The sequence below is a fragment of the Eptesicus fuscus genome, chromosome 17 (genome assembly GCF_027574615.1).
Source record: "Eptesicus fuscus isolate TK198812 chromosome 17, DD_ASM_mEF_20220401, whole genome shotgun sequence".
NCBI lineage: Eukaryota > Metazoa > Chordata > Mammalia > Chiroptera > Vespertilionidae > Eptesicus > Eptesicus fuscus.
This window is the reverse complement of record NC_072489.1, coordinates 45,725,308-45,740,477: the sequence shown is the minus strand read 5'-3', so window position 1 is coordinate 45,740,477 and position 15,170 is coordinate 45,725,308. Positions and strand designations below refer to the sequence as shown.

Here is a 15,170-nt window from a genome sequence, read left to right as displayed (position 1 = left end):
TTAACAACCTCAGGTGCAGAGAAGTTAACCTCCCCCGGCTACAAATTGACAGAGGCAGGATTCCATCCCAGGCCATCTAACACGAGAGCTTACAGTCTTCTCCACACTAAACTCCTGGGACCCAATTTCCTCATCCCATTGATTGGAGATGACAGCACCCACCCTCATGAACTCCGAGGAGGAATTGAGACAAAGTAGGTAAAGCCACCAGCACAGTATCTGGCAGGATGATGATAATGGTGCTGATGGCGATGACAGCAGGTACTTGCAAACATCTAAGCCTGAAAGGATGGTGCCATTCCTGATTGCTCCAGAACAACTAACTGCATAAAACCTCAAAAAGAAATCTTTCTTTCCATTTCACTCCTACAAATCTTCAAGAGGACGTACTGTGCTTTATGTGAAAGCTCATTTTCAAAATCAAAATCATGGCATTGCACATTATGTGAGGATATGAGGAAAAGTATTTAAATGAATCTAACGAAGAGAACCGTAGAGAAGTTGGGGTGGGGGAGGGAGCGCGCATTGCCCAATGCAATAACTCTAGCCTTGAACTTGTTTTCCAGAATTCTTGAAATATCAGTGATGGCAGAATAAACGACCAATTAATCAGGTTGTTTGTTCTCTGTGTGTGAATCGCTGTTGCCATCTACAGTTAAAAATGGGGCATGCAACCCTGCCAAGCAATCCTAAAAAAACACAGTCCTGGAGGGGGCGGTGCTCAGAAAATGTGCTTGTTCAATGAGAACAGAAAGGGAAAAGGCTACCTGAAGAAGCAGCTCTTTCTCCACCACCTCTTCGGTCTTGCTGATGAGACGCTTCTGCAGGGTGTGAATTTTCTCTATCAGCTCATAGGTAGTGGGGTCACTGGCCTGTTCAAGGGAACAAAATAGAAGACATTGAGACACCATCAGTTGAGGTCCCTTTACAAAAGAATTACTGTTTTATTGAAATCTACTACATACCTGCAGACCCAGTACAGAGAGATGGGTATGTAACAGATGAGATGGTCATCAGAACAGACTGATGTTTCAGACTAATGTCTTATCTATTGACTCTGCTTGGCCAATACATGGAAAGTGAATATGTTTGCTCCTCCAAGGAAACTGCTACTACTGATAACAACAGCAACAATGATAGCTACTGTGCACGATACCTGATTCTTTGTCACAACCAGACACCATGCTAAGTGCTTTACCTCCGTTATCCAATTTTAACCACACAACAGCCCTATGAGATAGCATGAGTCTTCCCCTTTTACAGAGGAGACAAGTGAAACTCAAAGCATTAAGTTATTCACCCACACACGTACGGGTCAGAGCTGGATTCAAGCCCAGATATGCCAGGCTCTAATTACTATGCTCTGAGGTTTCCCCTACCTATCATCACCTCTGTTTCCATAGGAACGAGACAGGGTTCCCTAATTCATTCAGCCTCAGGGTTCTCCTTTGATACTGTCAACAAGAAGATGCCTTACAGCCCATGCTGGGGAAGCTTTCTAGGATGTGGACTTCTGCTAATAACTGACAGCAGAACACGACCATGGCATTCAGCTCTCAAACAGTGTTATCAATCCGTAAAGGTCTGATGCACCTTCAGTAGCTATCTGTGTACAATTCAAACAAGATCGACACTTATAAATTGATAGTCTGTCCTCGAGACTTTGAGCCAAAGCTTTCCTTTCAACTGTAATGACATTTTGAATTAATCTAACAGCTAAATCTTTTCAACTGCCTCCCACAATCTCTATTTTCTAATTTTTAAAATAGAAATTGACATGGAATTGGAAACTTTAAAGCTCTGCTTGCAAACACATGGAGTAAACTAACGTGACAGTAAATGGATTTTAAATCTTCAGCTCCACTTCCTTACACATCCATATTACGGTTAGTTTAGTAAACTACACCACTCTTGGCATTTCAAGAGGAATAAATGAGGGTCCAAAAGAGTGGGGGAGAAGGAGATTCCATTAACTCAGGCTTGCTTACGAAATACTAAGCAGTGCTGAGTGATGTCCATACACTGGGACTGCATTTGGCACACACTTTCACTTGGCAAGACTGGATGTTGTTCAAATCCAGGCCTCATGTTTATATAACAATTTATAATGCATTATCCTTAATGCCTTCTTCATTAAGAAGGAAAACTAAAAATGAAAAACAAAACAAAAAAACACCTTGGCTGTTTTTTACCCTGGCCCTGCTTTTTCTTAAAACACATACTCTCCCAACATCCTAATTGTTCAATTAGTCGAAACCCCTACTGGTGGCCACATTGCTTGGTACAACGAGAGGATATGGCCACCTTTTACTGAATAACCAGAGGCTGGTTTCAACCGTTACCTGTGGTGCTGGTGGTAACATCTATCAGGAAGTCATAAAATAAAATAGGAAGTTGACAGGCATACCTCGGAGATATTGCAGGTTCAGTTCCAGAATAAGGCGTGTATCGGAAATAAAGCAAGCAAGTCATGATCTTTTTGCTGGTGGACGAGTTTGCCTTCAGTGTGTTTAAAAAAAAAAAATCAACACTGGTGAAGAGCAATAAAATGAGGTATGCCTCTGTTATCCATCGCCTACCAATGGACTTTGTCTGTGCTCCCAAGATCCTAAGGCAGTGGTTGGCAAACTGCGGCTCGCGAGCCACATTCGGCTCTTTGGCCCCTTGAGTGTGGCTCTTCCACAAAATACCACAGCCTGAGCGAGTCTATTTTGAAGAAGTGGCGTTAGAAGAAGTTTAAGTTTAAAAAATTTGGCTCTCAAAAGAAATTTCAATCGTTGTACTGTTGATACTTGGCTCTGTTGACTCATGAGTTTGCCGACCACTGTCCTAAGGGAAAAGGTTTGGCTAACACAATGCTAGTCCTTCAAAAAGAAGGCAATTTCACAAGAGCCTTATTTCCTGCATGAAATAAAAAGATGCAAAGACCAATTGAAACTTGGTTGAAGACACTGGGGGCCAATGTAACTAGATGCAATGAACTATCTGAGACTAACAGGCAGCCATGGGATAGCTATTTGAGCAAAAAAATGGCAAAAAGAGAAAAACGAATGTCCATTGCTGAAGCCAGTTCACGACTTCCACTAAGTCTTCTTTAGACAGAAAGAACTGTGTCCAAGGCTGTTTAGACAATCCCCAAGCGAACCATCTGCTTCTGGGAACTCCTGTTCTTCTTCTGGGAACCCAATTTATATTGGATCCAGTCTGACATTTTAGGGAACAATTTGCATAACATTCAATAAAACCACACTTCTTGTTGTGCTTCAGTTATGAAGCCGTGTGGGGTAGAAGAAGGGATTTGGGTGTGAGCGGAAGGCTCTGCAGGGGTTACCTCGAGTTTCCTCCACCTGTGCACGTTCATGGGGTTCTCCAGCTCCTCCTCCAGTGCTCGGCAGCGTGTCCGCTCCTTCATGAACTCTCTCTGCATGTGAAAAAGCTCCTGCCTGAACAAGGCACACTTCATTTGCAAAGGATTTCTCTACCCATTTGAAAATCATATCTTTATGTGGTTCTACATATATGCTACATCTTATATAAAAAGTCGGAATTAAGGAGACTTCTATGAACACTGAGACCAGACTCCTGACCGGAGCCAGACACAGAGGATACCCATTCTTGCAGAGCTCAAACTTCAGCCTTAGCTTAAAAAAAAAAAAAAAAAAGTGCCAAAACTTCAGAATCATGATTCTGGACACCCAAGGAATTTAGAACTATCTGGAAAGAACAGGGAGGAGGTGAATTACAAGGATTTCAATATACTTTCAAAAAAACATTTTTTATTGATTTCAGAGAGGAAGGGAGAGGGGGAGATTAAAAATATCAATGATAACAGAGAATCATTGATTGGCTGCCTCCTGCATGCCCCCAACTGGGGATCAAGCCTACAACCCAGATATGTGCCCTTGACTGAAATTGAACTCGAAATATTTCAGTCTGCAGGCTGATACTCTATCCACTGAGCCAAACTAGCCAGGGCTCAATATACTTTTTATTTTTTTATTTTTTAAATATATTTTATTGATTTTTTACAGAGAGGAAGAGAGAGGGAGAGAGAGTCAGAAACATCGATGAGAGAGAAACATCAATCACCTGCCTCCTGCATGCCCCTTACTGGGGATATGCCTGCAACCAAGGTACATGCCCTTGACCAGAATCAAAGCTGGGACCCTTGATTCAGCAGGCCGATGCTCTATCCACCGAGCCAAACCGGTTAGAGCTCAATATACTTTTTAATGTTTCTAAATGTCTTTATAAGCAGCAACAAGAGAACAACCTACATTCCACCACAAGGTATGGCACTTGACTGCAAGATATTGAGGCTCAGATGATAACCTGGCCCATTAGAATCACCTGGGGAGGTTTGAAAACATGCTTTGCCTGGCCCTTATCCCCAGAGAGATTCTGCTTTACTTGGTCTTGCATGTAGCTCGGATTTTGTAAGTAGTATAATTCTAGTGGCAATTTCTAATATGCAGCCAGGATTGAGAAACACCGAGTTAGGAGTGATGTTTGATGTTATCTGGTATTCCATAACTGTACAGATGGCTGAAAGACTAGCTCTGGCTCAAACTAAAATCTGTGGGAATCTCTGGTTAGTAGCCAATGTGCTTCAGGCATCCCCAGTACCCCATGAGCTGGCTACCAACCTATTGAACAAGTCGCTTTGTTGGGGGAGCTGAGAAGAAGCAAGCACTGGCATTGAAATGGGCCGTAAGGATGGACAATACGGAATTATTATCTGTCCTCGTCTGCTGTGGGTGTGCAGATTACCAAAACTAAGCCATCTCTTTTACTTAATTGCTTCATTTAAACCAATAATACAACTTCCCCTCATTAGCAAGGCAACCCATTAGAATTAACTGCATACGGCTCACTCAACAGGGAGCTCAGAACAAGCTGCTTGGAATTAAAAGCATATTTTTAACACTTCTATTTTCTAAAGTGCCATCAGAAGAGAAGGGCAAGAGCATTAGCTACTAGACTCTGTGGGAGGCACATTCTGTTTGTTTTCATGTTTAATTTTAACTACAAGTCTTAAGCTCAGAGAAGTTAAGTGACTTTCCCAAGGTCACACAGCTTGAGATTAGGATTCATGCCTGCTTGCCTCCAATATCTTTATTAAGTTGTCTTCCCACTGAAAATAAAAATAAAATCTATTATCAACAAACCAGCAATCCTGACTAGGAATGGGTAGAATTTGGTCCTTTGTATATATAATAAAAATAACTCATGGCTGGCAAGTTTAGTAATGGACTCAGCGATCATTCAATAGCTACTTAGAATGAATCCATTTGTCTCCAAAATGCCAATGATGATATGTATCTCTGGGTAGTAAACTTATGAGTAATTTTTCTAATTTCTTCTTTATATTGTTTCTGCACATCCCACATTTTCTACAATGAATTTGTATTACTCTTATCATCTGAAATACTAGCAAATCTTCGAGAAGAAAAAAAAAGAGTATTGATATATCCTTGGTAGTGGCAACTTCCTTTGCTATTCATAAACATATTCATTGCATCTAAATATCAAAACTATTTTCTAATTGGATTAATTTAAGAAGGCAATCCAAATGGTGTCCTTGTTCCAAGGTTATCAAGGTTACTGTTCATCTACAAGTCTGTGGGGACTAAAGGTAGTTACTGAGAAAACACCAAACCTCTTATTTGGTTCCTGCAATTGCCTATATAAAACATGGTGATGTTTTCCCAAAGGGAAAGTACATCTTACATAATGTAAGATTTAAAGCAAGAAGAAGGCGCACTAAGCTAAAGTGAAAGCTGCAGAAGATAAATCAAGAGTGAGAAATAAAATTGGGCCGCCTTCTAAGGAAACAGAGTTTTCAAACAGTGATAAAATTAAATTTACCCCCTCTTTTCATTCTGAATATAATTCCAAGAAAAAAATGTGCAAATGTTACCAGGATTAACTTTAAATATTGATGTTCCATCTCTTGGGTACTGCCTTATTAAAGAAAGTCTAAAGAGCTCACTGGGGGAAATTTTTTTCTGAATTGTAACTAGTTCGTATTTGTAATTTGACTTGAAATTTCTTCTTTTAAATCCAAAATAAAGTTTAAAAAAAAACTTTTTGCACTCACTTATATTCCCCTGAAAGGGAACAAATTATTTTTTTGTGTGTGTGTGTGTGTGACATAGAAGGGGCACAATGTAGATTCTGAATTATGGAAAAGTTATTATTTGCCAATAATTTCAACATATAAAAAATTGTGTACAACTTGATAAAGACCTCAATGATAAACAAAAGGAACACAAGGTCACCTGGCTGGTGTTGCTCAGTGGTTGAGCATGGACCCATGAACCAAGAGGTCACTGGTTGGATTCCATGGTCACTGGTTATAGGCTCAATCCCCAATTGGGGGGGCGGGTGCAGGAGGCAGCCGATCAATGTTTCTTTCTTGATGTTTCTATCTCTCTATCCTTTTCCCTTCCTCTCTCTCTAAAAGCAATAAAAATATTTTTAAAAAAAAAAAAAAGGACACAAGGTCATTTCAGGAACTCCCCACAGACTCCTGTGCCCCCAGTTCAGAGGGGTCTCCTGTTACCTGAGTTCCTCGACATTAGCCACACTCCTGGCAAGAATCCCCTTTTCCCGGCGAAGCTTCTTGATCTCAAGCTTGAGGATCCTCATGTCCTCCAGCCTCTGGTTGTACTGGGTCTCGCCTTTATTCAGCACGGACTGTTGGATCTTGATCTTCTCATAGAGCAAAGCCAACTCATCGTTGCGACGAACAAGCTGTGACCCGAGGATATCTCTCTCGCCGATGACCTAGAAAGGTAGGGAAGGGCATGGCCACCAAGGGACAAAAGGTCTCACTCAGCATTCATTCAGTCGACAAATACCCAGCCAATGGCCACATGTGCTCTGCCCCCAGTGGGTGGGGTACTGGAAATGGTCTGCTAGTCAATCAACACTGCGCTCCTCCCATGAGGGCTTGCAATCTTGTTAGAAAGAGTACGACATATATTCCATCATAATAATAATTCAATAACCCTTGGCCCATAGGTGTTGGGTCTTTTTTTTTTCCAATCCATCTATACTAATAAAAGGCTATGTGTTCATCACGCCCTCAAGCCATGATGCCCTCAAGCCGTAACAATCCATCACCAGGAGGCTGCGTGCGCAGCAGGCGCAAGTGTGTGGGCGGGGCTGCATGCGAGTAGCAGGGGTCCCAGCAGCTCCATGTGCGAGGAGATCGATCGCAGGGCTCCCGCACTGAGAGCGCACAGGCCAGGCTGGGGAATGCCCCCCCTCCCCCGCCCCAAGTGTACAAATTTCATGCACTGGGCCTCTAGTTATTTTATAAATGCTTCCATTTGAATGACTTATCATGGACTAGCTCTTGCCACATTGCATCACTCCTTACTGTCTTACACAGGCCATTTCTTTTTTTTAACCAGCCTGTTCTTTGAAAGCATATGTTTGTAATCCCCATATTATGTAATTATTAATTACAATTATATGCAAGTAATTATATTACACTAAAATGTTAAGCTCCCTGAAGACAGGAATCTTATGTTCTTATTGGTCAATGGATCCCCAGTTCCTAGAGGAGTGACTGCCACGTAGTAAGTACTTGTAGATATGACTTGAATAAATAAATATTTCATAATTAATCAAGAGAAGATGAGCCTCTGCTACTGTTCTTCCAATAAACTGAGTGGAAGAGCTTAAAGAAGAATGCGGACTTGTGAAGAGTTGAATCAAACAGTTGTGTCTGCTGATGAGGTCTGTAGGTCTGGTGAGGAGATGTTCCTACCTGGTCTAATTCCTTCTTCTGTCTCAGCCTCTCCCCATCAGCCTCGGCAATAATGCGCAAGAGTTTTCTCTCTTCAGTTTCCTGTTTTTCAATGAAGTGTTTGGTCTCCAGGGCTTGTTGTCTCAGCTTCTGCAGCTCGGCCTGAGAAACAGTGAAAGATACGGGCAAATTTCACTCTGTAACAGCACAAACCAGGACTGCAGGGTCCAGAATTAGATGTACAGTGTACTTCTCACACTCTCCTCTGATGTTTTAACATGGTTTGATCAACTCTCACAATCAAAACAATCTACACACACACACACACACACACACACACACACACACACAGCCTGTAAAGAAATAGCAATGCACATTACAGTGATCATGTTTATTCCATGAGTTGTACCCTTAGGGGATTTCCATCATTTTTCTACATGTGTGTAGCAGGGTCTTCATTGGTATTCAGCAGCACTTCTCTGAACCAACTAAAATAAGGAAAATTCACAAAGAATAATGCAGGAGAAGATGTGGGGGTGAGCATGGGGAGGGATGTGCCAGCTCCTGTAATGGTCCTAATACTACCAGCACATCAACTACAGAGATAAAGACCATTTTAAGCAAAAATTAAATTAATAAAGATAACAGCCCATTGTCTATCTTATAAAACATCTTGATGGAACAGAAGAGATGTCATGTATAAAAAGATACATAAATCCTTCTCCTAAGATGCTTTCAACCTAGATGAAAAATAAGATATATAAGGGTTATGCAAATATTAACAAGTCCAGGCAATAATGTTTCCATATTGTTATTGTTACAAAGACAGTGATTTGATGTTACAGGGAGTCAGAGGATTGGGATTGTCAGGGAAACTTCCTGGAACTAAATGCAGATCTTGCAGCTCTTTAGGTTACATGGAACTCATAAGAATGATGGAGAAAGGGTGTTATGGTCTGCTAAGTTTCAGAAGAAAAATTCCTCTCATCAAAGAATACATTCACTTCATTTCCACAAGTGTATTTGTGACCGACAAAATCCTACAATATTCTAGGCATGATATTGGGTATTTTGCATAGCTACTCGTATTCCCATTTTACAAAGGCAATTACAGAGACAAAGAAAAGTAAATTAACTCACCCAATGTGACACATCTAGTAAGTAGCAGAGTTGAGATTCCAACCTGGATCTTTTGGCCCCAAAGCTATCATCACACAATACATCCAAGTCAAATACAGAAGAAGAGTAAGACATGAGGGTTGCTCCATCCATTGGAGATGATGAATATAACCAACCACACTACAGTGTGGAAATGCTACGAACAGTATGAAAAAGGACATGGGGGTACACAGAAATACGTTCCTATTTCTGCCTGGTGTTTAGATGAAATAGCCAGTCGGGGCCTTAGCAGGTAAAAGATATTCCCAAAGGGGACGGGTATGTTTTATGGGGAGAGTAGCTTACAGTCAGGCTTGTGTGAACAAAGGTACATGCAAACTCTAAAGTGCCCAGTGCACCCACCAGTCAGCAAAACATCCCATGTGGCTGGATTAGAGTGTTAGGTAGAGAACAGCAGGTGGTAAGGCTGGTAAAACAGCTGAACCAGCCTGGAAGGGCGTTGTAGGCCACACACTGTAGAGTGTAGGCAATGGGGAGCCACAGAGGTATCCATGCCCAAATTGGAAAAACAGGTGGTATCACAGACCAGGTGAGCACAAGAAGAAACAAATGGGAGGAGAGCACTGTCTTACCCATGCCAAGAATCACAAGGGAGATCCCAAGGCAATATTAAGGTTTTAACTCTTCAATGGCTTGCAGATCAGCAAATGACAGTGAAAAAGTAATAACATTTTCTTTCAAGGAAATATTGACACCCCCACCCTCCCTACTCATGAATCTCACTGGGATGCCAGAAAACCCATATTTGCAAGTGCCTGTGAACCACCCCAACTCTTCTTAAGGTCTGCCTCTAATCCATGAAGACCAAGAGTCATTAACTCCAAACTTCAAACTTATCCAAGCAGTAGAAGATACTGTGCGATGCCACAAATGTGTAATGTGTAATGTCACAAACTAAATGCAGTCAGCTGCTATAAAAACAAGGGCTTCTCTTATGACGCTTTGTTTGTTCACTCATGAAATACGTTCTGGTCCAGGGATAAGCAAAAGGAAATACTTACTGAGAAAATATCTGGTTTAGTATTTACCACTTTGGGGGATTGCCTGTTAGGAAAGCGTTTGAAGAACCAGCCTTCCGATTTCTATAATCATTTAAGGTGACAGCGAAGACAGCAATAAAATACCTGCTTGGCTCATGCTTTCTTTAATAAAACTTTTATTTTCCCAGATGTGTAACATTCACTTCCCTGTTCGTAAGTGCCAGGAGCTGATCAGAATCCATCAGCAGAACAAAATGAAATCCCTGTTATATTAAAATGCAATCAGTGGTGTGTAGAAGTATCTGTCTGGAATGTAAAACCACTAGTGCGTCTGGCATTGCTGGGTGTGTTTTTTCATAATATATCAAAATTCTGGATGGTCTCCTTATGTCACCAATTTATAGGCTGTAAACAAGATGTGGCATTAGGTGTTGGCAGCAAATGTTAACATCAACACAATACCTTTGGTCTAATGCATTTAGCAGCTATAAATCTGAGCTGTCTCACCCAGAAACGTTGGTAACAACTGCTCTGCACCCAAACACCCATCAAGCAATGTTGTAGGTGTAGCCCAAGGTATCAGCATTTCTCAAAGTGGTGTGAAGTTGTAATACGGTGGCTGGACACACTTTTTTAGTCACTGCCTCCATAATTATACCATTTTGTAGTAGGTGTTTATGGAAATTTCACCATCTAACCTGATTGCAGGCATAAATCATATCTCCAGAACCACGATTGTGGGATCCTGATAGTCACTGGGCTTCACAGAAACCATGCATTTACATCTAACCAAATAAATGGGGGCACAGGAAGACCTCCCTCCATCCCTCCCGCCCTTCCTCCCTCTCTCTCTCCCTCCCTCTCTCCTCCCATCTCCTTCTCTTTCTGACAGTCCCCATCTATGTCATTCTAGAGTCCACTAAGTAAAAGGATGCGGTGCCCTGAAGCCAGTCACTAATGTGATGCTCAGCTCTGGACATAGAGAATCTGCCGCTGAATTTTTCGCCAGAAATCAAAGTGCTGTCAGATTGATGTGGGATGATTGGGAGGTGACGAGACAGAATCAGGGGCTTGTTAGGACTAGAGAGCAGACACTCCAGAGAAGCTGGCTCCTTCAGTGCTGATGAAACAAGACTGGGACAGACTGGATGCAGCCACATCTACCGAGAACTATTGACATTCTGTCATAACCCTAATGTGCTGACAATGGCTAGTGTCCTGAGGAGTCAGTAGAGCCTGGTAGCAACTTAAAAGGGAAAAGAAACATGAAAGGAGCAAGATTTTTTCTTTTGAGGGGGTTAAACGAGAATGGGGATGGCCGATTATAGGCAATGGTTTATCTGTTGGCTTGGAGAAGTAATAAATTGTGTTATCCTGTCAAAAGGCATCTCCGGGTCTACCAAACAGGTGAGAGGGCCTGCCTTCCAGGAGGATTATGTACCCACATAGGTTTGTAGAACTCACAATAATACGCTAAATGTTTCTTGGAGCAAAGTTACTAGAAAGTCTGCCCTTTCTCTCGGGGTTTTGGTTTTTGAACTACAGATGCATGAAATCCAGAGACATGTGTGGAATATGATTCAAATTTGAGGCTAAAAAAGTCAAGAGGCTCAGACTCAACATTTGAGCTGTCATATTTTTCTACAGAATGTCAAGTGGGCTTAACGATAGGCCAGAAGTACCCAGTCAAAGCACCACTGCAAGTCACCCTTGGATAACCTCAAATAATAAATCAAGCTGGCATCCTTTTTCTGTTACTCATTTTTGCCTTAATGGGAAATGCTGGGGGGAAAGGTATCATGGTTTCACAGTACGTCCAAAGCAATCATCTTACTATAACTGATGACCCAAAGCTATGCAGACCCAGGATTTCCCATTTAGAGCAGACTTTCTGGAGCAGAAGCCCTTTAATCACCTTTCATGTGCACCAGCTCTGCTGGACCAGGACCAAAAAACAGGGTCCTATTGACCTTTGTTTTATTTTATTATGATGCTCCTTTGGAGCTATATGTGTGGATGCCTAGTGATGGAATGCGTAAGTGAAACCAATGTTAACCGAAGTCAAATGCTAAAGAATTAGGAAAAATTGCTCTTTTGCATAGGACATTGCTTATTCTAAAGCAGGATTTGTAGAAGGCAGTTAGTTCCACCTTGGACATTAGTATGGGTTAATAATTAATCTTTTGAATACTAGTAGAGCATTACTTGGGAAAGGAAGAGATGAGGATCAATGCTATCCTGTAAAAGGAAAGAAATAGTGTACTAGATCAAGTTATACTGAAGCCTGGCTAGCATGGGTCCATGAGGCCACAGGTAAAGCAATGTTTATAAGATTATTCTAAATAATTTAATGATAAATAAACCCATTTTCACTACAGGCTTCAGAGTGGAACAAGATAACTTCTATAAAACTAAGCTTTTGAACAAGGACAGGAAGAGCAAAGATACAGGAAAGTTTCACATTTTAGAAAAGGTATTCATTTTTTATATATATAAATCAATTTTAATGCAGAATCTTGTATTACTTTTTTATCATAAGCTAGAGTTGGGAGATGAAAGTCTCAGACAGGTAAGTGTATCAATTACATATTTTTTGTAAAGATGCCTTTCTTACATGTTAATCTTTCTCAAACCAAATGTGCCTTAATTTAATGTAATGTAGTAGTTCTAGTTCCATGAAGACCTATCATTAGTTCACGAAATCCATTTTGAGAGTGCATATGTCAACTGATGGCATCTTGGAATCAAGGATATATGGCATTAAATCTGTCCAATATAAGGATATGTGTATTAAATCTGATTATACATTTTTCAAGATAATCTGATATACTCTGCAAGCTAATATGTGCAGACACCAAGGTATTCAGTTCTCTTGTTTGTTACAGATAGTTCCTGCAAGTGGCTCATAAGCATCCATGAGTATTCTGGATGTATATTTTCAAAATAAAGTGCCATCATCCTCTCAAAAGTTCCTTTTTTAATTCTTTGGTCAAATGGATTAGAAGAGAAATCTATTGGATTGAATAAGAAAAGGAAAATATATTAGGTTTAGTAAATGTGTATAGTAAAACATACTTGGTTCAAGAATTTGAAATGGTATAATTATTTTGTATGTATTATTAAAGATAGGTTTATGTTAGCAGACATAAAATGTCCTAAGTTAGATTTAAAACTATGTCTTTGTGTGTGTGTGTGTGTGTGTGTGATATACACACACACACACACACACACACACACACACACACTAAGACATAGTTTTAAATATATATATATATATATATATATATATATATATATATATATATATATATATATAAAGTCGGAGGTAATTCCCTGGAGGAGTTGCTACAAAGTTTTTAGATCCAAAGAGGTAAGGTGAACTGTGAACCTGAGTTGAGGGCAAATCAAGTGAGAACCCAATAGCTAATGATACTGTAGGCAGAAAGTCACGCACAGGTGACGTAAATAGCAATTAGGAGCGGAGGGACAAAGGGTCTTGCCAACATTGCCTTATAGAAGGCCCAGGGAGGAGAGTAGGAGGGCTGGGCCTGGGTTGTCAGTGCAAAGGGATTGTGGGAAGCCTGCAAGCTCCAGGACTTCCTGGGCACTGCTGACCTGCTAGGCTCTCTGCTGCTGATGTGATGATAGCCAGCATAGCTGAACCAGGTGTTTGTGCATCTCCACTGGCCTCGTCCTTATTTACCTGGGAGCACCCCTGTAAGGTAGCCTGACCTGGAGGTAGTAGAGCTTATCCTCCTGGCACCTTGGCTGTCCTCCCTCCCCCTTGTTGCCTTCGGTGAGCGTAGAGCCTGCCTCCATCCATTGAACAGAGAGACTATTGGTCCATCACATTCATTGTAAGATCTGTACCTTCAATGTTTCCTTCTCCTTCTCTATGCGTTGCTGTTCCAGATGTAGCTTCACAAGTGCTGACTCTTTGGAAGAGATTTCCTCTTTCAGCTGATCTACCTGATGGGTCATAATCTTTAATTTTTTCTTCATTTCCGTTATTTCATCCTAACAAAATGAAAGGAGAAGTGTTTGGAAGTGAATTAAATTGACACCACGGTCCCTATGGAAGTTCAAATGTACATTCGAGAACTTTTAAGGGAGGCCCTCTCAAAACAGTGGTCTCCTGACTACTTATGAAGGGGCTATTCCTTCATATGCTGTGCCATCAACCTCACGGTACTTTATAGCAGGAACTCTCAAAATATTCTCATGAGATATTTACAAAGTATGCAAAATGACTATGCCAGACACACACACAGACACACACACACGCACTTATTCCTCATTTTACAAGAGAGGAATTGGAATCACTACAAACATTATAACTAAAAGATTACAAAGCAAAGCTCTGCAATTAAATGAGGAGAGTACGCTGCTGCCTTCTGAGTCACAGCAACTATTAGCAGCTTTAAAAATTAGAAACAGGAGAATGGCAATGCTACATAATAATTAAAAGCCGGACTGAGATAGTCAAGTTGAGTCATTTCCATTTCAAACAATCTGAGAGTTCTGAATAAAATTCATCTATTTTTTTCCAGATGAATTCCACAAGATTATTTTCTTGGATCTATTCTAAATTCTGCTATTAGTATGACAGAAATTGCTTTGAACCCAGGATGGGGAGGGAAGAATCAAAGTATCTATATATATAAAAGCCCAGTGACCAAACATCTATATATATAAAAGCCCAGTGACCAAACAGCGGAATGACGAGAACGACTGGTTGAACAGTTGCTATGACGCGCACTGACCACCAGGAGGCAGACACTCAATGCAGGAGCTGCCCCCCAATGGTCAGTGCTCTCCTACAATGGGAGTGCCGCTTGGCTGACCAGATGAGCGGCTCTCCCACAGCTGCCGATCCCCGCAGGCCATGCCCCCCACCAGTGCATGAATCCGTGCACTGGGCCTCTAGTAAAGACAAATATATTCTTTACCTGAGCTTCCACCAGATTTTTGCTGTACAGATTCCTGTCTGACCTCACAGCTTCGTACAGGTTCTGTTGCTGTTTTAATTTAGTCTCTGATTCAGCGATTTTCTTTTTGTAGTCAAAAATCTGCATTTCACGGACTTTTATGTCTTCCATGTTCATGAGGACCTGGAGGAGAAAGAATACAAAAATGGTTAAACAGCCCATCTGTGGTTATCAGTTCAGTACACAGAGATTTTTATCCTAGGGTAGCTAGTAGAAATGCCAGCAATCAAAAAATTGGGCTGTGCCTCTAATCACTGACGTACA

General features: G+C 41.1%; 1 protein-coding gene across 1 annotated transcript in view; it reads right to left on the bottom strand.

Moving 5' to 3' along the window:
- Positions 1-15,170, bottom strand: part of CFAP58 (cilia and flagella associated protein 58) — an 85,678-nt gene that overhangs the window by 36,780 nt on the left and 33,728 nt on the right. Inside the window, exons 10-15 of the mRNA XM_008144410.3 lie at positions 14,868-15,029; positions 13,789-13,935; positions 7,781-7,921; positions 6,566-6,789; positions 3,332-3,443; positions 768-872 (exon numbers count right to left, since the gene is read on the bottom strand). Coding sequence (XP_008142632.1) covers positions 768-872; positions 3,332-3,443; positions 6,566-6,789; positions 7,781-7,921; positions 13,789-13,935; positions 14,868-15,029 — 891 coding nt within the window. The remainder of the gene's footprint in view (positions 1-767; positions 873-3,331; positions 3,444-6,565; positions 6,790-7,780; positions 7,922-13,788; positions 13,936-14,867; positions 15,030-15,170) is intronic.